Source organism: Oncorhynchus clarkii, chromosome 9 (assembly GCF_045791955.1).
Source record: "Oncorhynchus clarkii lewisi isolate Uvic-CL-2024 chromosome 9, UVic_Ocla_1.0, whole genome shotgun sequence".
Lineage (NCBI taxonomy): Eukaryota > Metazoa > Chordata > Actinopteri > Salmoniformes > Salmonidae > Oncorhynchus > Oncorhynchus clarkii.
Genome location: NC_092155.1, coordinates 54,699,150 through 54,722,677, shown reverse-complemented (window position 1 = coordinate 54,722,677; position 23,528 = coordinate 54,699,150). Strand labels below are relative to the sequence as shown.

The following is a 23,528-nucleotide window of genomic DNA, read 5'->3' as shown; positions in this document are numbered from 1 at the left end:
TAGCCAACTCAGTGGTTGGAACAGCCTGTAGGCTTCAGCTCTATATGGGTGTGCAAGAAACATTGTCAGGAAGGGCCTTTCACACAGCCCGTGAGCCAAGCTTCCTCTCAGCTCTGGTTTATAATTCACATAGAGGACCAGGGCCAAAATTTCCCCTCAGCTCTGTTTTATCATTCAAATACAGGATCACCACACACACTCATAAACAAAAGGAGAAACAGACAAGTTTGTGAATCTAATGGGTATTTTAAAATATATGTTTTCTGAATACACTCAAAATATGAGATATCATCAAGGGGAAAAACTGGTTGGTTGTTTTATGTTATGTACACTTTTAGATGTATCATTCCATCCTTTCCACGTTTGATCAATGTACTGTACGTATCAACATGATGTCACTACAGAAAATGTGTCAAATGTATAATAAAAAGTCACACTTGCTTACAATTTAAATTATATGTACATCATCGAGGGCACACTGCCTGCCCTCCAGGACATCTACAGCATACGGGGCCACAGGAAGGCTAAGATGATCATCAAGAACCTCAACCACCCGAGTCACAGCCTGTTCACCCCACTAACATCTAGAGACAGTACAGAGTACAGAGACAGTACAGGTGCAGCAAAGCTGGGACCGAGAGACTGATAAACAGCGTCTATATCCAGGCCATCAAACAGTCATCACTAGCCTTCCTCTGCCCAGTACCCTGCCCTGAACCTTAGCCAGGAGCATACCACCCTGCATCTCACTGCTGGCTTGTCTCTGAAACTAAGCAGGGTTGGTCCCTGGATGGGAAACCAGATTCTGCTGGAAGTGGTGTTGGAGGGCCAGTAGGAGGCACTTTTTCCTCTTGTCCCCCCCAAAATATCCCAATGCCCCAGGGTGCTGTCTTTCAGATGGGATGTTAATTGGATGTCCTGACTCTGTGGTCAATAAAGATCCCATGGCACTTATCGTAAGACTAGGGGTGCTAACCCCGGTTTCCTGGCTAAATTCCCAATTTGGCCCTCATACCATCATGGCCACCTAATCATCCCCAGCTTCCAATTGGCTCATTCATCTCCCCTGTAGATATTCCTCAGGTTATTGCTGTAAATTAGAATTTGTTCTCAGTGAACCTACCTGGTAAAATAAGGGTTAAATGAAAGACACAGTCAATACCCAGCTACCACCCGGAACTCTACCCTGCACCTTAGAGACTGCTGCCCTATGTACATTCACACCCCTTGACTTTTTCCACATTTTGTTACGTTACAGCCTTATTCTAAAATTGATTGAATTGCTATTATAATGACACATTTTTGGTAACTTATAAAAAAAATATTAAAAAATATATATATTTATGCAGCGACGCTCCTGACAGAGCTTGAGGGGATATGCAGAGAAGAAGGGGAGAAATTCTCCAAATACAGGTGTGCCAAGCTTGTAGCGTCATACCCAAGAAGACTCAGTGCTGTAATCGCTGCCAAAGGTGCTTCAACAAACTACTGGATAAAGGGTCTGAATACTTATGTAAATGTGATATTTTTTATAAATTAGAAAAAATGTCTATAAACCTGTTTTTGCTTTGTCATTATGGGGTATTGTGTGTAAAAAAACAAAACAATTTAAAGCATTTTAAAATAAGGCTGTAACGTAACAAAATGTGCAAAAAGTCAAGGGGTCTGAATACTTTCCAAATGCACTGTACACCTCTAGCCACTCTCACCCATGCATACGTGTACACACTTAAACACAGCCACAAGTGCACATTAAATACACAGCACACACATGCATACACACAAACACACACACGTGCATACATGTATACACACACAGACTGTCTGAGTGACAAGTGATGGGGCCGGTGCTCCAGAGAGAGGGAGGGGAGGGGCGTAGGGAGGGAATATGAAGGAAAGAGAAGGGGAGGGAGTAAAGTGTGTACTGCAGTAAATTAAGTTGTAAACCTCAGTGAGGTCTAAGTGAAGGCACATCACTCTTGACCTCAAATAAAAATCCATCGCTCAGAGGACCATCACTCAACTGTTGACTCACAGCAAGAAAACCTTAGATTAACATAGTCATAACATGATAACTAATAATAACCATTATGGATATTCTAAGTTTATAGTAATATACAGCCCTGGAATGATTTACCACTGACTCAATGATCAGTGATGATAAGGAACCCACCAGGCATAGTTGAACCAACCTTCTGTCAATGTTTCCACCACAGCTGTGTTTTTGTCTGTGGGGTCTGAGTCAGTCAAGTTATGGCTGTCTCCTTCACCTCCCCCAGACAACAAACATTACTATATGGCTGTGACATCACAGACTGTGGGAAGCCCCCACAGCCACACAATAATTATGGTCTGATCCAAAGAGTGCTTTAGTCACAACTTTACCCAATATTTGTTATGGTATATTCTATCATATTTGCCTATATGATAAAATTACTCAGTCAATACTTTCCTTCCCACAGCAATATATTCTGGTGTTAAAAATGCATGCTTAGGAGCAAAACAGTCAGTGATCAAGGGATATGTTTAATTTCCTAACGAAAGATACATTCAACTTGGACAATTCTGCAATCTATATTGAATCTGTTTATGTAAAGTGAAACATTGGCTCTTAATTCATTTTTATGTACAGATCCTCGTATAAGCCTGGAGTGCAGCAGCTGTTGCATGTCTATCCGTTTCTGCAAGTAGATATATGCTATAAGCCAGTAGGCAAATCAGTAGCACAGACACAGAGATATACCCTCACACACATTCATTCAACCAGCACAGACACCGACACAGACAGAGACACGCACAGGCTCGGACGCAGGCACACACAGTCTTTTCCCAATGACAGCACACTTAGTCATACACAAGACAGACTAAATTACTTGTGGGTATTCTCTAAGCATCACCTTGGCACTCTCTCTCACTACAGCCATTAGTGTTACATCAACTATCTATATCTAAACAAGAAGTCGTCTTTGGGGACATGGCCTCAATCAAACTTAGTTTAAAAAAACAAAGCCGATTAGAGCATGCCTGCATCCCAAATGAAACTCTATTCCCTAGTATTTATTTGTTGAACCTTTATTTAACTGGGCAAGTCAGTTAAGAATTTTTTGTTTATTTACAATGATGGCCTATGAACAGTGGGGTGACTGCCTGGTTCAGGGGCAGAACCACATATTTTAACCTTGTCAGCTCGGGGATTTGATCTAGCAACCTTTCGGTTATTGGTCCAACGCTCTAACCACTAGGCTACCTGCCGCCCCACTTTTGACCAACATAGGGAATAGGGTGCTATTTGGGACAAACTCCATGTAATAGCCTCACAGGCACTAAACAGTTATATTGCTAAGCTGTTGAATGTCATCATTGCATCAGTTGTTTGTTCCTCAAAAAGGTCTGTAAACAGCTTAGCCAGATTGCAGTTCCTATGAGACACAGAGTTAAATGGGCAAACAAACATTCTAGGAGGCAGAGTGAGGGAGAGAAAAACACGCTCCCTGCACAAACACTGCTGTGAGAAACACAAATGCACGCAACACACACACACACACACACACACACACACACACACACACACACACACACACACGGCTGCTCCTCAGTTTACAGTGTAGTCACTAGAGGGCCTGCAGCTGAACTGAACTGTCTCCTGGTGTAGACTAAGACGTGGAAAGAGTGTGTGAACACTACAGCACCAACTTTCAGCAATGTACAGTTCATTTAATACCCCCCCAACCTATTCCAGACATGCACTTACCTGCCCTGCAACTACTCACAGCTCCTGCCTCCTACTGTAACCACTACACCTCAGCCTCAAAGCCTCACAAAACCTAATGTCCTATACTGTACCCAAGAAGATGGAAATAGAATCAATGCAAACAATAACACTTCCAGTGGTGGAAAAGCACCCAAGAGAGATACCTTAACTGAAAATGACCCAAGTAAAACTGAAAGTCACCCAGTAAAATACTACTTGAGTAAAAGTCTTTAGTTTTAAATATACTTAAGTATCAAAAGTAAAAGTAAAAAATAAATGATTTCAAATTCCTTATATTAGGCAAACCAGACAGCACAATGTTCTTGATTTTTAAATTACGGATAGCCAGGGGCATACTCCAACACTCAGACATACAGTATATAATTTACAAATACTTCATTTGTGTTTAGTGAGTTCGCCAGACCAGAGAAAGTAGGGTTGTTTTCTTGATAAGTGCGTGAATTTGACCATTTCCCTGTCCTGCTAAGCATTCAAAAATGTAACAAGTACTTTAGGGTGTCTGAAAAGATGTATGGAGTAAAAAGTACATTATTTTCTTTAGGAATGTAGTAAATTAAAACTAAAAGTCATAAAAGTAATGAATACTAATATATATATATATATATATATATATATATATATATATATATATATATATAGTATCCAGTACCAGTCAAAAGTTTGGACACACCTACTCATTCTAGGGTTTTCTTTATTTTTACTATTTTCTACATTGTAGGATAATAGTGAAGACATTGAAACTATGAAATAACACATATGGAATTATGTAGTAACCAGAAAAGTATTTTTAATATTTGAGATTCTTCAAAGTAGCCACCCTTTGCCTTGATGACAGCTTTGCACACTCTTGGAATTCTCTCAACCAGCTTCTCCAACAGGCTTTTCCAACAGTCTTGAAGGAGTTCCCACGTATGTTGAGCACTTGTTGGCTCCTTTTCCTTCACTCTGCGGTGCAACTCATCCCAAACCATTTCAATTGGGTTGAGGTCGGGTGATTGTGGAGGCCAGGTCATCTGAGGCATCACTCTCCTTGGTCAAATAGCCCTTACACAGCCTGGAAGTGTGTTTTGGGTCATTGTCCTGTTGAAAAACAAATGATAGCGCAAACCAGATGGGATGGCGTATCGCTGCAGAATGCTGTGGTAGCCATGCTGGTTAAGTGTGCCTTGAATTCTAAATAAATCACTGACAGCGTCACCAGCAAAGCACCCCCACACCCCCTCTTCCTCCATGCTTCATGTGGGAACCACACATGGAGATCTTCCGTTGACCTACTCTGCGTCTCACAAAGACACATCAGTTGGAACCAAAAATCTCCAATTTGGACTCAGACCAAAGGACAGATTTCCACCGGTCTAATGTCCATTACTCATGTTTCTTGGCACAAGCAAGTGTCTTCTTCTTATTGGTTGTCTTTAGTAGTGGTTTCTTTGCAGCAATTTGACCATGAAGGCCTGATTCATGCAGTCTCCTCTAAACAGTTTATGTTGAGATGTGTCTGTTACTTGAACTATGTGAAGCATTTATTTGGGCTGCAATTTCTGAGGCTGGTAACTCTAACTTATCCTCTGCAGCAGCGATAACTCTGGGTCTTCCTTTCCTGTGGTGGGTCCTCGTGAGAGCCAGTGTCATCATAGCGCTTTATGGTTTTTGCACTTTTGCACAGGTCGACTGCACTTGAAGAAACTTTCAAAGTTCTTGACATTTTCCTGATTGACTGACCTTCGTGTCTTAAAGTAATGATGGACTGTCATTTCTCTTTGCTTATTTGAGCTGTTCTTGCCATAATATGGACTTGGTCTTTTACCCCTACCTTGTCACAACACAATTGATTGGCTCAAACGTATTAAGAAGGAAAGAAATTCTGCAAATTATCTTTTAACAAGGCACACCTGTTAAATGAACTACATTCCAGGTGACTACCTCATGAAGCTCGTTGAGAGAATGCCAAGAGTATGTAAAGCTGTCATCAAGGCAAAGGGTGCCTACTTTGTTTAACACTTTTTTGGTTACCACATGATTGCATTTCATAGTTTCGAAGTCTTCACTATTATTCTACAATGTAGAAAAAAATAAAGAAAAACCCTTGAATGTGTACAGTAGGTGTCCAAACTTTTGACTGGTACTTTATATAACTAGATACCCAAAAAAGATACCCCAAAAACGACTTAAGTAGTACTTTAAAGTACAGTGCCTCCAGAAAGTATGCATACCCCTTGACTTATTCCACATTTTGTTGTGTTACAGCTTGAATTCAAAATGGATTAAAACAAAATTATTCAACCATCTATCTACACACAATATCCCATAATGACAAAGTTTTTAAAAAGTTTTTAAAAATGTTTGCAAATGTATTGAGAATTAAATACAGAAATATCTAATTTGCATAAATACCCCTGAGTCAGTACATGTTAGAAACACCTTTGGCAGCAATTACAGCTTTGAGTCTTTCTGGGTAAGCCTCTAAGAGCTTTGCACACCTGGACTGTACAATATTTGCATATTATTATTTTTAAAATTCTTCAAGCTCTGTCAAGTTGGTTGTTGATCATTGCTAGACAGCCATTTTCAAGTCTTGCTATAGATTTTCAAGCCGATTTAGGTCAAAACTGTAACTCGGCCACTCAGGAACCCTCAATGTCGTATTGGTAAGCAACTCCAGTGTATATTTGACCGTGTGTTTTGGTTATTGTCCTGCTGAAAGGTGCATTTATCTCCAAGTGTCTGTTGGAAAGCAGACTGAACCAGGTTTTCCTTCAGGATTTTGCCTGTGCTTAGCTCTTTTCCGTTTCCTTTTGTCCTAAAAAACTCCCTAGTCCTTGCCGATGACAAGCATACCCATAACATGATACAGCCACCACCATGCTTTAACATATGGTGAGTGGTACTCAGTGATGTGTTATGTTGGATTTGCCCAAAATATAACACTATGTATTCAGAACAAAAACAGGATGCATGTTTTGGAATATTTGTATTCTGTACAGGCATCCTTCCTTTCCGCTGTCATTTAGGTTAGTATTGTGGAGTAATCACAATGTTGTTGATCCATCCTCAGGTGTCTCCTATCACAGGCATTAAACCATATAACTACTTTAAAGTCACCATTGGCCTCATGGTGAAATCCCTGAGCGGTTTGCTTCCTCTCCGGCAAGGGAGTTAGGAAGGACGTCTGTATCTTTGTAGTGACTGGGTGTATTGATACGTCATCCAAAGTGTAATTAATAACTTTACCATGCTCAAAGGGATATTCAATGCCTGCTTTTTTTTTTTTATTTTTATTTTTTACCTATTTACCAATAGGTGCCCTTTGTGAGGCATTGGAAAACCTCCCTGGTCTTTGTGGTTGAATCTGTTTGAAATTCACTGCTCGACTGAGTGACCTCACAGATAATTGTATGTGTGGGTACAGAGATGAGGTGGTCATTCAAATATCATGTTAAACACTATTATTGCACACAAAGTGAGTCCATGCAACTTATTATGTGACTGGTCAAGCACATTTTTACTCCTGAACTTATTTAGGCTTGCCATTAAAAAAATGGGTTAAATACTTATTTGTATTTTATTTCACCTTTATTTAACCAGGCAGGTCAGTTGAGAACAAGTTCTCACAACTCTGACCTGGCCAAGATAAAGCAAAGCAGTGCGACAAAAACAACAACACAGAGTTACACATAAACAAACGTAGTCAATAACACAATAGAAAAATCTATGTACAGTGTGTGCAAATGTAGAAGAGTAGGAAGGTAAGGCAATAAATCAGCCAGCAAAATATTAACAATTTGGAATTAACACTGGAGTGATAGATGTGCAGATGATGATGTGCAAGTAGAGATACTGGGGTACAAAAGAGCAAGAGGATAAAAAACAATATGGGGACGAGGTAGTTGGGTGTGCTATTTACAGATTGGCTGTGTACAGGTACAGTGATCGGTAAGCTGCTCAGACAGCTGATGCTTAAAGTTAGAGAGGGAGATATAGGACTCCAGCTTCAGGGATTTTTGCAATTCGTTCCAGTCATTGGCAGCAGAGAATTGGAAGGGAAGGCAGCCAAAGGAAGTGTTGGCTTTGGGGATGACCAGTGAAATATACCTGCTGGAGCGCGTGAAACGGGCGGATGTTGCTATGGTGACCAGTGAGCTGAGATATTGTTCTCAACTAGCCTACCTGGTTAAATAAAGGTGAAATAAATAAATAACATAAAAATAAGCAAAGACCTAGCTTTACCTAGCAAAGACTTACAGATGACCTGGAGCCAGTGGGTTTGGCGACAATTATGTTGTGAGGGCCAGCCAACGAGAGCATACAGGTTGACAAAACAGATGGCACTGTGATGGGCTACATCCAGTTTGCTGAGTAGAGTGTTGGAGGCTATTTTGTAAATGACATCGCCGATGTCAAAGATCGGTAGGATAGTCAGTTTTAAGAGGGTATGTTTGGCAGCATGAGTGAAGTAGGCTTTGTTGCGAAATAGGAAGCCAATTCTAGATTTAATTTTGGATTGGAGATGCTTAATGTGAGTCTGGAAGAAGAGTTTACAGTCTAACCAGACACCTAGGTATTTGAAGTTGTCCACATATTCTAAGTCAGAACCGTCCAGAGTAGTGATGCTAGGCGGGCGTTTGCGGGCAGCAATCTGTTGAAGAGCATGCATTTAGTTTTACTAGCATTTAAAAGCAGTTGGAGGCCACGGAAGGAGTGTTGAATGGCATTGAAGCACGTCTGGAGGTTAGTTAACACAGTGTCCAAAGAAGGGACAGAAGTATACAGAATGGTGTCATCTGTGTAGAGGTGGATCAGAGAATCACCAGCAGCAAGAGCAACATCATTGATATATACAGGGAAAAGAGTCGTCCCAAGAATTGAACCATGTGGCACCCCCATAGAGACTGCTAGATGTTCAGACAACAGGCCCTCCGATTTGACACACTGAACTCTGTCTGAGTAGTAGTTGGTGAATCAGACGAGGCAGTCCTTTGAGAAGCCACGGCTATTGAGTCTGCTGATAAGAATGCGGTGATTGACAGAGTCAAAAGCCTTGGCCAGGTTGATGAAGACAGTTGCACAGTACTATCTTTTATCGATGGTGGTTATGATAGCGTTTAGGACCTTGAGCGTGGCTGAGGTGCACTCACGACTAGCTCGGAAACCAGATTGCATAGTGGAGAAGGTACGGTGGGATTCGAAATGGTCGGTGATCTGTTTGTTAACTTGGCTTCTGAAGATTTTAGAAAGGCAGGGCAGGATGGATATAGGTCTATAACAGTTTGGGTCTAGAGTGTCTCCTCCTTTGAAGAGATGACCGCTGCAGCTTTCCAGTCTTTGTGGATCTCAGACGATAAGAGAAGTGGAACAGGCTAGTAATAGGGGTTGCAACAATTTCAGCTGATAATTTTAGAAAGAGAGGGTCCAGATTGTCTAGCCCAGCTGATTTGTAGGGATCCAGATTTTGCAGCTCTTTCAGAACATCAGCTGTCTGGATTTGGGCGAAGGAGAGGCGGGGGGGGGCTTGGGCAAGTTGCTGCAGGGGGTGCTGAGCTTTTGGCCGGGGTAGAGGTAGCCAGGTGGAAAGCATGGCCAGCCGTAGAAAAATTCTAATTGAAATGATCAATTATCGTAGATCTGTCGGTGGTGACAGTGTTTCCTAGCCTCAGTGCAGTTGGCAGTTGGGAGGAGGTGCTCTTATTCTCCATGGACTTTACAGTGTCCCAAAACTTTTTGGAATTAGTGCTACAGGATGCACATTTCTGTTTGAAAAAGCTAGTCTTAGCTTTCCTAACTGACTCAAGACATTTCAGCTTTCACTCTCCTTGGTCAAATAGCCCTTACACAGCCTGGAAGTGTGTTTTGGGTAATAATGAAAATTTACCCCTGAACTATCACAAACTGTCTTACTCCAAAAGCACATTATGTCGACTGCACATTAGAGGAACACACACTCTCAGTTCAAATGCCATGAAAATAACATAATATGACCTGGTGCTTTTTTCAATATAATGTAAAATTGAGGGTGTTTTTGATGATCTATTTTTCCGTCTACCTCAAAATGTATGCATCTGACCCGCAGCAAAGCAATAGTCTGAAAGCAGCACCATGGCACTGTTTTGACAGGATTAACTTTCATATTCAACATCATAATCCGCCCCATACCAGACCACACCCTTATCCGAAGGTCACAACATCTAACAATGGTACACACTGAGTCTACATTCCACATTACAATGCACAGAGAGAGAGAGAGAGAGAGAGATAGGAATCCATATGGATAGATAGGCTATACTACCTCATGAGTATCAGTAGCTTCTGGGCTGGACGGTTGCCAGCGACAGTGTGAGAATCCAGGCCATCCTAGCGTCTGGCTGAGCCTCTATGTGCTATCCATGACTGCCTTGTGTTCCTCCCGGCTTCTTTCCCTTCAGTCGTTTTCCTTCACTTTTTACTCCACTCGTCTGAAGACCAGTGTGCCCAGGCAAGTGAACTGGTCGACAGGGTCCAGACTCCTCCGTTGTATCCCTCTTCTCCTTCTCCACCAAAAAGCAGTTTTAAAAAAATGTTTTAAGTGTTCGCTCTTCTGGCTACTTACCATGCAGATCCCTCTTTAAGCTTTTGCTCTCCCTCTCCTTGCTCACAATCCTTCTCGCTCTCTTTCTCTCCCTCTGCTACTGTTGGGGTAGTGCACTCTCTCCTATTCTTTCTATCCTCCTTCTCCTCTCTCTTTGTCGGTCTCTAATAGTTTAGTGTTGCATATTAACACCTGCTTATAGAAAGAGAGGGAGAGAGGAGTGAGCTAGCAGCCATCTGCGTGAGTGAAAAATATTTCCTCTCTGTGAGTATGTGTGAGAGTGTGTCTGTCTGTGTGTGTGTGTGTGTGTGTGTGTGTGTGTGCATGCATGCATGGGTCGGATTCTCGTGTGTCAACAAAAATGTACTGCAAGTGGATAGCAGGTAGGTAGGAGGGGGAAAGGGGTGGGAAGTAGACAGTGTGTGTGCTCAGGCATGTGTATGTGTGTGTGTGTGTGTGTGTGTGTGTGTGTAATTAAGTAGGTAGAAAAATATCAGTTTGCAGAAAGAAAGTATCTGCAAGACATGCTTGAACTCCTTGGCTTCTACCTCTCTAGCACTGTAACTCCCTAATTAAACATTTAAAAAACAACAGTTAACACTGATGTGTTTTGAAGTTGACTTTCTGAGTTTTATTTTCATGATGTCTAACAATTATCCAGAAATCTAATAATATAAATTCTGTCTCTAGTTGGCAGTTGATGTGCTTTCATAACTACTCAATATTGTACATTCAATCTTACAATGGCAACTTGTTTGTGGATAAATGACAAGTTGACACTTTTCAATCAACACATCAACTGAATACCATTGGGTGGTGTTATGGGTTCTCACTCCCTGCCTTTGAGTGCTTCCCTGCTCTGTTAAGTGTGGTGTTGAGGTATAAGGGGAGAACTATTAGTACAGTGTCTCTGTCCTAAATAGCACCTTATTGCCTACATCGTGCATGACTTTTGACAAGTAGTGTAGTGTACTACAGTATATAGAATATGGTGCCATTTGGGACACACACAGTGTCTGTTGGAGGCCCTGTCCACGTTGCATACCTGCCTCCACTAGTTGACATGTACTAGCGCACACTTCCTGCAGGCTGAATGGCAAAGGAACACACTCACAGCAATCATAACAATCAAAACATGAACGCTACAGCAGTAGAGAGAGAGGGCGAGAGAGAGAGAAAAGAGACAGGGCGAGAGAGAGAGAGAGTTGCCCAAGGCAATAGGAATATTTTGGAAGGGTGCGTAGGAGAAGAGGCAAAGGAGGGAGAGAAATCATTAACAGAACACCTGTCTCTCTCTGACTCCTAATAAATCAGAGGGGTTTCATCTGTCTGGATTTCTCATTTTCTGAGGGGGTCATGTTTCCGAGCGAGTGGGGAGGAAGGGAGGAGGAGATTTTTTGGTAAGATAAGTTCTCCGGCATTTCGAAATTTGAGAACATATTTGAGATTTTATTTGACAACGGCAGTATCTAGCACTTTGAAAATGTATTTGGAGGATCAAAAATGTCAAATTCATCCAACCAAGCAGATGTTGTAGCGGGTGCAGTGAAATGCTTATGTTAGTAGCACCTAACAATGCAGTGAAATATCAAACAGGTACACAAATAATTCATTTCAAATACCAAAAAAAACGGAAAGAACAACAAGAAATCAAGAAATGTCGGAACGAATCCAATTAACAACGAAAATAGCACTGCAACAGTAATCCAAATGCAATCTATAAGTACAGTGTATACATTGGATGAATTTACACAAGATATACTAGAAATTATATATAGAGCAGTAGAAATATTAGTGTGACCTATGTCAAGAATACAACATATAAATAAATATGCGGTGTGTATAAACAGTGTAACTAAAATTCAATGTACAATAGTATAAATACTACAATGAGCTATGTCAAGAATACAATATGTACTGTAAGTACACCGTACAAAACCACGTAGGAAAATTTATAGAATTGCAGGAAATTAGCTTCCAGAAATGAGTCCGGAATATAAATAATACTGTATATGTGTCTGTGAATGATGTGTATAGACATTATGGACAGTATGTGAATATAAATGTGTGTACAGCAGTAGTTATATAGGATGAGCCATTACTAAAATACAGTATATATATATATGTATATATATATATATATATATATATATATATATATATATATATATATATATATATATAAAGTAATTAAAACAGTATGTAAACATTATTAATATTGAAATGCAAAACAGTTTGCACAAAACGGGTAACACATGCAGGAGGACTTCAATCCTATGATAGTACAGCAGTAACTCTTATACCAACAAGATAAACAAGATATGTTTCGGGTTTTATCTCCATACAAATATAGTGTAGTGATAGTATAGAAAAGCAGGACCAGTTTCACATATATAAATATTTATGTATACCTATACACAACAGAGCAGGCTGTCTGAAGAAAAGTGAAGACAACATTACTGTTTGAGTAAATCAAGCTTGTCCATTTAACACAGTGAGAGCATTACAAATCATCAGAGTTGAAAGAGGTCTAGTCATCTGCTAATAGTCAAGCAAAAAAATTGGAACAATACAAACCCACTCTCACATACTGAAAACCAGGTGGTGGCCGTTCTGGCCAATATTACCAGCAAAAAGCCACTGTAGGTGCCAGGTTTTGTCCCAGCCCAGCAGTAACAAATCTTATTAAACTAATCAAAGTTGTAATGAAAGACTATAAGTTGGTCATTGAATCAGATGTGTTACAGCTTGGCTAGAACAAATACCTGCAACCACACCGGCCCTTTGCGGATAAGTCATCCCTTCCGTAAACAAACCTAGAGACTGACCATAGAAACAGACGGAGAGCAACAGGGAAACAAATCCATTGATGGGACCCGAAATGCAAAGGAATCTCTTATCTCCCTCTACCCCTCCTCTCCATCTGTTCTGTCCTCTTGGGTGCAGAAGTTCAGCACTACCGTTCTAACTCATGTTGCCAAAGGACGCGTTGCTTGCTTCGAGGCATACAGTACAGTTGAGTTTGTTCAGGGAGAAAATGAGGAAGGAGAGACAACATGAGTACAGCTTTAGTTAGAACAACTGTAGAGAACACTGAAGCACACAAGAGCAAACATACAGAGAGTAGACACAAAGGTGCTACATCATATTATGCTACTGAGTTATAGCATAAAACTCATTTTACAAGACATCATCTTTTATGGATTGATAAGAATGGCCTTTCTTGTTGTCCCCCTTAAACTTCATATCAGAATATTACATACACTGAGTGTACGAAACATTAAGAACACCTTCCTAATACTGAGTTGCACAGCCCCCTTTTGCCCTCAGAACAGCCTCAATTCGTTGGGGCATGAACTCTACAAGGTGATGAAAGCTTTCCACAGGGATGCTGGTCCATGTTGACTCGAATGCTTCCCACAATTGTGTCAAGTTTACTGGATGTCCTTTGGGTGGTGGAACATTCTTGACAAGCATGGCAAACTGTTGAGTGTGAAAAACCCAGCAGCGTTGCAGTTCTTGACACAAACTGGTGCGCCTGGCATCTACTACCATACCCCGTTCAAAGGCACTTAAATATTTTGTCTTGCCCATTCACCCTCTGGATGGTACACATACACAATCCATGTCTCAATTGTCTCAAGGCTTAAAAATCCTTCTTTAACCTCTTCTCCCATTAATCTACACTGATTGAAGTGGATTTAACATGTGGATCATAGCTTTCATCTGTATTCACCTGGTCATGTCATGGAAAAAGCAGGTGTTCATAATGTTTCGTACACTCAGTATATATACCTAATAGAAACACAACAGACTGCAGGAGTGAGATTGTCTACTCACCCCATCCAAGACCTTCACGACAAGAAACACAACGACCAAAACGGCATGGTCAGAACACAGGGAAGCACACACACCACCACACAACTGACACGACCACAAAGAGAAACAATGGGTGAGAAAGCACCAGTCTCGTGCTGATGGGATGCGGCGAGAGAGAGAGACTATACATTCCAGGGGAAGAGCGTTATGGATGCATTAACTTAGGTTAATGTTTTATGGGTTAGGCTTTGAGCACTTGAGCATTTCTGGGCCCATATTATGACCATTGTAGTCCAGTCTTTAAACATTGCGTGTGGTTAGCCATTGCTTATGTGTGTGTATGTGTGCGTGTGTGTGTGCACAACTAGATTGTCAACTCGGCAGACAACAGAATCAGATTTTTTTTAGTATGAATGACAGAGCAACCAGGCTAGCTGCTAACTTGAGCAGTGTAATGTTAATGAGTCAAGCCTTTGGTGGGGGGGGCATTTAAAAGGCTATAAAGTCTGCAATTAATTTATTAAGACCAAATTAGTTTCAGTGATAGTGTAATATGCAACTTAATAACAATGCAGCTTGCTCTACTTATACAGCAGCTTTTGATAATTTCAGTCAAGCAGTTACTTCAACATGTCTCCTGTTTTACCACCCATAATACTCCAGGAAATTTACAGTGGATTCAATGAGCGTGTCTGAGTCCCAAATGGCACCCTATTCCCAATATAGTGCACTACTTTTGACCAGAGCCCTATGGATGCCCTGGTCAAAAGTAGTGCACTACCGTAGGGAATAGGGAGCCATTTGGGACTCACACCGAGTCATCAATTCATATCCTTAATGACTTACTGTACGTCTGTATAATTTCATATGAACAGGAGCCCTAGCTAATGAGTAGCCACAGGTATAATATTTAACATGGATAACACACTCCCTAATGAGGTAATGGGTGTTTTACTATTGGCACTGTATCAAACAATGGAGTGAGGTGAGTGAACACATAAGAGCCTGTGTCCCCCAATAGTTTTAATATACTTTCTCTCCTTGTCTCCTTTCCCTCAAGAGGCTTTCTCTCAAATCAAACTTTATTTGTCACATGCCCAGAATACAACATGTGTAGATATTACCGTGAAATGCTTACTTAACAGTGCAGTTCAAGAAAGAGTTAAGAAAATATTTACAAAATAAACTGAAGTAAAAAAGTAAAAATAATAAAAAGTAACAATAAAAGAACAACAATAACGAGGCTATATACAGGGGGTACCGGTACCGAGTCAATGTGAGGGGGTACAGGTTAGTCGAGGTAATTTGTACATGTAGGTAGGGGTGAAGTGACTCTGCATAGATAATAAACAGTGTGTGTGTGGGGGGGTCCGGTGGCCATTTGATTAATTGTTCAGCAGTCTTATGGCTTGGGAGCAGAAGCAGTTAAGGAGCCTTTTGGTCCGAGACTTGGCGCTCCGGTACTGCTTGACTTTGGTGACTGGGGTCTTTGACCATTTTTGGGCCTTTCCTCTGACAGTATATAGGTCCTGGATGGCAGGAAGCTTGGCCCCAGTGATGTACTGGGCCATACGCGCTACCCTCTGTAGCGCCTTACGGTCAGATGCCGAACAGTTGCCATACCAGGCGGTGATGCAACCGGTCAGGATGCTCTCAATGGTGCAGCTGTAGAGCTTTTTGAGGATCTTGGGACCCATGCCAAATCTCTTCAAGTCTCCTGAGGGGGAAAAGGTGTTTTCGTGCCCTCTTCACGACTGACTTGGTATGTTCGGACCATGATAGTTTGTTGGTGATGTGGACACCAAGGAACTTGAAACTCTCGACCCGCTCCACTACAGCCCTGTCGATGTTAATGGGGGGTGAACAGGCCCGCCTTTTCCTGTAGTCCACGATCAGCTCTCCTGATGACCATTGATTTGAAAGGCCTTGGACAGGTTAAAATGGCAAGGTGGTGGAAACCCATTAAGTGTACGTTTATCACCGGTCATGATGGAAAGGAGACAAACCAGGAAGCCTTTTAAGGGATCCAGGACATATCAAAGAGTCATAACAAGCTGATGACTTTGCATTGCTTCTTTGGTAGGTCAATGATACAGCATGAAAGTGGAGGAGGTGGGGCCAATGGTGGCTTGCAGTGGGTGTGTGTGAGTGTGCCTGTCTGTGTTTTGTGCATTTATTTACCCAGGAAAGTCATGACAAATTACAACACATTCTCTTTTGCAATAACGACCTGACCGACCTGACCAGCACAATGATTCTGTGTAGCAAAGCAGTGTGTGTGTGGTGAGGGTGTGTGAGCATCGCTGTGTTCCACTAACCTTGGCTGGAGGCCGAACCTCGATGACTCACCAACAGGGCCTCCTGGTTGTCTGCCAGGGCCTGCTTGGCCAGGTAACGCTCCCTCTTCACCTTCAGCCCCAGAGACTCAGGGACGTCCGGCACCATCCAGTCTATCGCTCGCAGGACAATGAACACCACATGCTGAAGAGAGGGAGGGAGGGAAAAATAGCACACATTAGCGGTGACAGGAAGGTAGAGAATAGAGAGAGAGAGAGAGACAGAGAGAGGCAGAGATGGAAAAGAGTACCGAGGGTGAAATTACAGAGAAACCTCAGTGGAAGTAGAGGGATTCTGAGAAGAGCAGTATTAAGGTGATAAAATATTAAATAGTAAAATACCATGTGAGGATGGAGAGGCAAAGATTAGTAGGGAGCAAGCAAGCTTCAAATGATCAAAGGTACACAATAACATACACAGGTAGTAGATAGGGGGTAAGAACAGGACAAGACAAGTAATGAATAGAAAGGTGGACATGGCACAGTATAACAGAAAGAATACAAAAGAGACAGACAGACAGACAGACAGACACAGACAGACAGACAGACAGATCCTTGCGTACCTCAAAAGCGATGATGAAGCCTAACCTCACAGCCAGGAGTTCCCAGTAAATCAGAGTGTAATTTCCATTGTTGTCCCTATAGGCTTTATATCTACAGACAACAGAACACACAGTCAGGGTAAGAACAACAGATCAGGGTTGCCAACATCAATTGTGCCCTCTACTGGACAGACTTGGGCATGACATTTAAAACATGCTAAAACAGGAGAATTCGACTTTCATGGAGTTTTGGTATAAAAATGCTTATAGCATTTGTTAGCAGTTGGATAGTTTAAAGGTGTCATGATGTTGGCCTGTTGGGGGAGGTTAATGACCCCCATAAATAGCTTTCCCCTTTTCTCTCTCTCTACATTATAGAGTTGATTCTTGGAAAGCCTTTGTATCCGTTATACCACCAGACATTCTTCAAAGGACAACCCAGCCTTCCATCTACGACCAACCGATCGAATCGCAGCTCAGAGTAAATATTTATTGCATTTTTCTTTTCCAAATGGGCGGTTATTTAGAATGCATAAGATTCTGTATTTACGATAGCATAGCTCCTAAGGTCCGATAGAGACACAGAACCTTTTGTTCCTCAGTCTCCCCGCGCTTTCATTCAAACCCAACCCCCTTTCCTTTGTGTAACCAGTCGTCATTTTGGCTCCGTCCACCAGGGACGCTTTTCATGTATGACATAATTAGTAATCAATGTATGATCCATCCTGTGTTTATGTAATTCTGTGTGACTTTTTATGTATTTAGTAAATAAATAATAAAGAAAAAATTGTATTGCTGATTCAACTTGTTAGCCAGGGTTCGTGAAGATAACCACATGTTCAGATGAGATTGAATAAGGTGACGATTAATAATTGACTGCTACTGATGTAAAAGATTACTAGGTCTGTAAGAGTTCATTCGGAAGATAACAGCTCTATAAACATTATTTTGTGGTGCCCCGACTTCCTAGTTAATTACATTTACATGATTAGTTCAATCAGGTAATATTAATTACAGAGAAATTATTTTATAGAATAGCATGTCATATCACTTAATCCGGCATAGCAAAGACACGACAAAGGGATAGAGCAAGATTTTGGCAATTAAGCCAAAGATCAGGGATGGGCAACTGGAGGCCCTGAGGGACGCCATTGTTGTAAGCCTGCAGATATATTTTTACAAATAAAGTAATATATTTTATATACACTGAGTATACAAAACACGAAAAACAACTGACACAGACTGACCAAGTGAATCCAGGTAAAAGCTTATTGATGTCACTTGTTAAATCCACTTCAAATCAGTGTAGATGAAGAGGAGAAGACAGGTTAAATAAGGATTTTTAAGCCTTGAGACAATTGAGATATGGATTGTGTATGTGTGGCATTCAGAGGCTGAATGGGCAAGACAAAATATTTAAGTGCCTTTGAATGGGGTATGATGGTAGGTGCCAGGTGCACCAGTTTGTGTCAAGAACTGCAATGCTGGTGGGTTTTTTACAGTCAATAGTTTCCCGTGTGTATCAAGAATGGTCCACCACCCAACAGACATCCAGCTAACTTGACACAACGGTGGGAAGCATTGGAGTCAACATAGGCCAGAATCCCTGTGGAACGTAATGCTCAGTATACTCACTGAACCAAAATATAAACGCAACACGCAACAATTTCAAACATTTTACTGAGTTACAGCTCATATAAGGAAATCAGTCAATGGAAATAAATTAATTAGGCCCTAATCTATGGATTTCACATGACTGGGATAACAGATATGCATCTGTTGGTCACAGATACCTTTAAAAAAAAAAGGTGGATCAGAAAACCAGTCAGTATCTTGAGTGTCCACCATTTGCTTCATGCAGTGTGACACATCTCCTCCGCATAGAGTTGATCAGGCTGTTGATTGTGGCCTGTGGAATGTTGTCCCACTCCTCATCAATGGCTGTTGTTCACTTCGATCCAGAGCATCCCAAACATGCTCAATGGGTTACATGTCTGGTGAGTATGCAGACCATGAAAGAACTGGGACATTATCAGCTTCCAGGAATTGTGTACAGATCCTCGCGATATGGGGCCGTGCATTATCATGCTGAAACATGAAGTGATAGCGGTGGATGAATGGCACGACAATGGGCCTAAGGATCTCGTCACGGTATCTCCGTGCATTCAAATTGCCATTGATAAAATGCAATTGTGTTTGTTGTCCGTAGCTTGTGCCTGCCCAATCTATAACCGCACTCTGTTCACAACGTCGACATCAGCAAACTGATCACCCACACGACGCCATACACGCATCTGCACGGTATAGTTGAAACCAGGATTCATTTGTGAAGAGCACACTTCTCCAGCGTGTCAGTGGCAGTCAAAGGTGAGCATTTGCCCACAGAAGTCGGTTACGACACCAAATAGCAGTCAGGTCAAGTGATGGTGAGGACAACGAGCATGCAGATGAACTTCCCTGAAAGGCTTTCTGACAGTTTATGCAGAAATTCTTCAGTTGTGCAAACCCAAAGTGTTATCAGCTGTCTGTGTGGCTGGTCTCAGACGATCCCACAGATGAAGAAGCGGGATGTGGAGGTTCTGGACTGGCATGGTTATGTGGTCTGCAGTTGAGAGGTTGGTGGGTGCACGTCTTGATAGGCCACACCTGTCAGGTGGATGGATTATCTTGGCAAATGAGAAATGCTCACAAACAGTGATGTAAACAAATCTGTGCACAACATTTGAGAGGAATAAAATATTGTTGTATGTACACACACACACACACACACACACACACACACACATATACATACACATACATACTTATTTTCCACCATAATTTGCTAATTAATTCATTAAAAATCCTACAATGTGATTTTCTGGAAAAAAAATTCTCATTTTGTCTGTCATAGTTGAAGTGTATCTATGATGAAAATTACAGGCCTCTCTCATTTTTTTCAGTGGGAGAACTTGCACAATTGGTGTCTGACTAAATACTTTTTTGCCCCACTGTATATACATATACACATATATATACACACACATATATATATATACACACATATATATGGCACGTTGTGTTAGCTAATCCAAGCGTATAATTTTAAAAGACTAATTGATCATTAGAAACCCCTTTAGCAATTATGTTAGCACAGCTGAAAACTGTGGTTCTGATTAAAGAAGCAATAATACTGGCCTTCTTTAGACTAGTGAGTATCTGGAGCATCAGCATTTGTGGGTTCGATTACAGGCTCAAAATGGCCAGAAACAAATACCTTTCTTCTGAAACTTGTCAGTCTATTCTTGTTCTGAGAAATGAAGGCTATTCCATGCAAGAAATTGCCAAGAACCTGAAGACCTTGTACAACGCTGTGTGCTATTCCCTTCACAGAACAGCGCAAACTGGCTCTAACCAGAATAGAAAGAGGAGTGGGAGGCCCCGGTGCACAACTGAGCAAGAGGACAAGTACAGTAGAGTGTCTAGTTTGAGAAACAGACGCCTCACAAGTCCTCAACTGGAATCTTCATTAAATAGTACCCGCAAAACACCAGTCTCAACGTCAATAGTGAAGAGGCAACTCTGGGATGCTGGCCTTCTAGGTTGTCACCTGAAATGCATTTAAATTAACAGGTGTGCCTTGTTAAAAGTTCATTTTGTGGAATTTATTTCCTTCTTAATGCATTTGAGCCAATCAGTTGTGTTTGTGACAAGGTAGGGTTGGTATACAGAAGATAGCCCTATTTGGTAAAATAGCAAGTCAATATTATGGCAAGAACAGCTCAAATAAGCAATGCGAAACGACAGTCCATCATTACTTTAAGATATGAAGGTCAGTCAATGCAGAACATTTCAAGAACTTTGAAAGTTTCTTCAAGTGCAGTCGCAAAAACAATCATGTGCTATGATGAAACAAGCTCTCATGAGGCCCGCCACAGGATAGGAAGACCCAGAGTTACCTCTGCTGCAGAGGATAAGTTTATTAGAGTTACCAGCCTCAGAAATCGGCAATTAACTGCACCTCAGATTGCAGCCCAAATAAATGCTTCACAGAGTTCAAGTAACAGATACATCTCAACATCAACTGTTCAGAGGAGACTGCATGAATCAGGCCTTCATGGTCAAATTGCTGCAAAGAAACCACTACTAAAGGACACCAATAAGAAGAAGAAACTTGCTTGGGCCAAGAAACATAAGCAATGTACTTTAGACCGGTGGAAATCTGTCCTCTGGTCTGATGAGTCAAAATGGGAGCTTTTTGGTTCCATCTGCCATGTCTTTGTGAGACGCAGAGTAGGTGAATGGATGATCTCCGCATGTGTGGTTCCCACCTTGAAGCATGGAGGAGGAGGTGTGATGGTGTGGAGGTGCTTTGCCAATGACACTCTCTTGTGATTTATTTGGATATCAAGGCACACTTAACCAGAAACACCTCCAGGCTGTTTAAGGGATATTTGACCAAGAAAGAGAGTGCTGCAACAGATGACCTGGCCTCCACAATCACACTCGCAAGGTGGGGATGTATTTGGGTACGCAGACCCGCGAACCACTGTGGCCCCTCATGATGAGCTCAGATTTTTTGTTGCCCCCACCCCATCAAAAATGCCCAGCCCTGATGTAGATAAAGGGCTTAATTGCAAAAATCTCGCACTATCCCTTTAACAACACCAAAATGTGGATTGCAGTCACTCCTTTTCCATAGACTGCTGCCAAGTGATGGAATCACATATCTAAACATGTCATTTCACTGAACCATGCCTTTAAGTATGTACAACAGCTATACTATATCTACTATATTATGTTCCAGTGTGTATTTATGATCACAGTTACCTGCACATGGGATGGCTGGTGTAGCTGGGAGGAGCATAGGCCAGAGTGAAATTAACATATCCGTTCAGATCGTTGTCAAACTTGTACTGGTAGAGCAGTCGTGGTAAGAAATCCGACGTGAAGGCGATCAAGAAAGCCTGAAAGGGGTAGTTTGACATACAAAATTAGTTTATGGTACAGTAAATTAAAATGAACACAAATTATAAAAACTCGACATAATAATAGACATAATAATATTAGAATCCTTTTAATATACTGCTTAAAGTGACATTACAAAATCAAAGTTTATCAGATGTTTTCAGACCAGGTGTTAAAAAATAAAAAAATACAGCACACGGGTAATGATGAGAGCACCACTGTGCGACTCACGTTGACGATGACGGACAGGTGCGACAGGGCCTCCAGGATGTTAAACCACACGCCGATGTTCTGAGCGCGCTCGGCCACAGGCCGCCGGTACTCACACACAAACTTGTGGGCATCCAGGCGCACCTCGGCCCAGTTGTTGAGTAGGGCAAAGAGCGGTGCCAGGGGGAACGCAGCCACGAAGATTGTGATGAAGCCAAACTGAAGCACTGTGGACGAATGGAGAAGGTCATAAGTTAGCAACTCTACTGAGGAAGTCGAGGGATAAGGGTGGGGGGAGTTGACGGGAGGGATTTGTCTTTATTCTTATGATAATATAAGAAAGTAATGCATTGACAATACACCAACAATATCCACTTGAAAGAACAAAAAAGAAATGCACTATTGATACAGCAAGATTCACACATTTTTATGTATGCAAACCGATTTGTGTTTGTTCTCTGTTTGTTTGTGTCCCTGAACGGTGAAATCCCTGAGTTTTGAGTTCTACTAACTTGATGGATTGACACTTTATGTAATTCATCAACTTTTAGCCTTCAAATATTGTATTGGCATGTTTGCAATAAAAATCCACTAAATCCATAAGGAATATATTCTGAGAGTCTCAGAGTGGGGTTGTTGTCTTACCGATCTCGAGGTACTCCTCAAACAGGCCCTCGCACTCCACCAGCTGATAGTCCTCCTCCCACCGCCGAGGCTCCTGGGAGTTCTGCGTTCCCCGCACCTTATTCAGCGCCCTCTTCTGTTGCCATGCCTTCACCTTACTAAGGAGAGGAGGAAAGGAGGAGAGGAAGGAGAAGAGAGGAGAGAATGAGCAAGGAGGAGTGTAAAAACAATTTAAATAGAGAGAGCATTTCTCAGCACCACCACAATGGCTCATTTGCTGGCTGGGCCAATACAGCAGTACAGTATACTACAGGCTGACCTCAATCATCAGGTGAACTGTGTTTCTTCCGACACATTGGTGCGGCTGGCTTCCAGGTTAAGTGGGCGGGTGTTAAGAAGCGTGGTTTGGCGTGTCATGGAGGACGCATGACTCGACCTTCGCCTCCCGAGCCCGTTTGGGGAACTGTAGCGATGAGACAAGATTGAAATTGGGGAGAAAAAGGGGTTCAAATGAATTTTTAAGACGATTTAGGTCAAAACTGTAACTCGGCCACTCAGGAACATTTACTGTCTTCTTAGTAAGCAACACCAGCGTAGATTTGGCTTTGTGTTTTAGGTTACTGTCTTGCTAAATGGTGAATTAATCTCCCAGTGTTTGGTGGAAAGCAAACTGAACCAGGTTTTCCTCTAGGATTTTGCCTGTGCTTAGCTCCATT

General features: G+C 41.7%; 1 protein-coding gene across 4 annotated transcripts in view; it reads right to left on the bottom strand.

Moving 5' to 3' along the window:
- The window catches only part of LOC139416585 (anoctamin 11), a 68,535-nt gene that overhangs the window by 26,609 nt on the left and 18,398 nt on the right, over window positions 1–23,528 (bottom strand). The window contains exons 19-24 of one of the 4 annotated variants that reach the window (XM_071165425.1): window positions 22,834–22,970; window positions 22,210–22,415; window positions 21,841–21,977; window positions 17,053–17,143; window positions 16,472–16,634; window positions 12,718–13,330 (exon numbers count right to left, since the gene is read on the bottom strand). In XM_071165425.1, the coding sequence (XP_071021526.1) occupies window positions 13,299–13,330; window positions 16,472–16,634; window positions 17,053–17,143; window positions 21,841–21,977; window positions 22,210–22,415; window positions 22,834–22,970 (766 nt within the window). In that variant the 3' untranslated portion in view covers window positions 12,718–13,298. Of the gene's footprint in view, window positions 1–10,055; window positions 10,647–12,717; window positions 13,331–16,471; window positions 16,635–17,052; window positions 17,144–21,840; window positions 21,978–22,209; window positions 22,416–22,833; window positions 22,971–23,528 lie in introns of those variants that run through there. The other 3 variants (XM_071165423.1, XM_071165422.1, XM_071165424.1) reach the window with 3 other exon arrangements.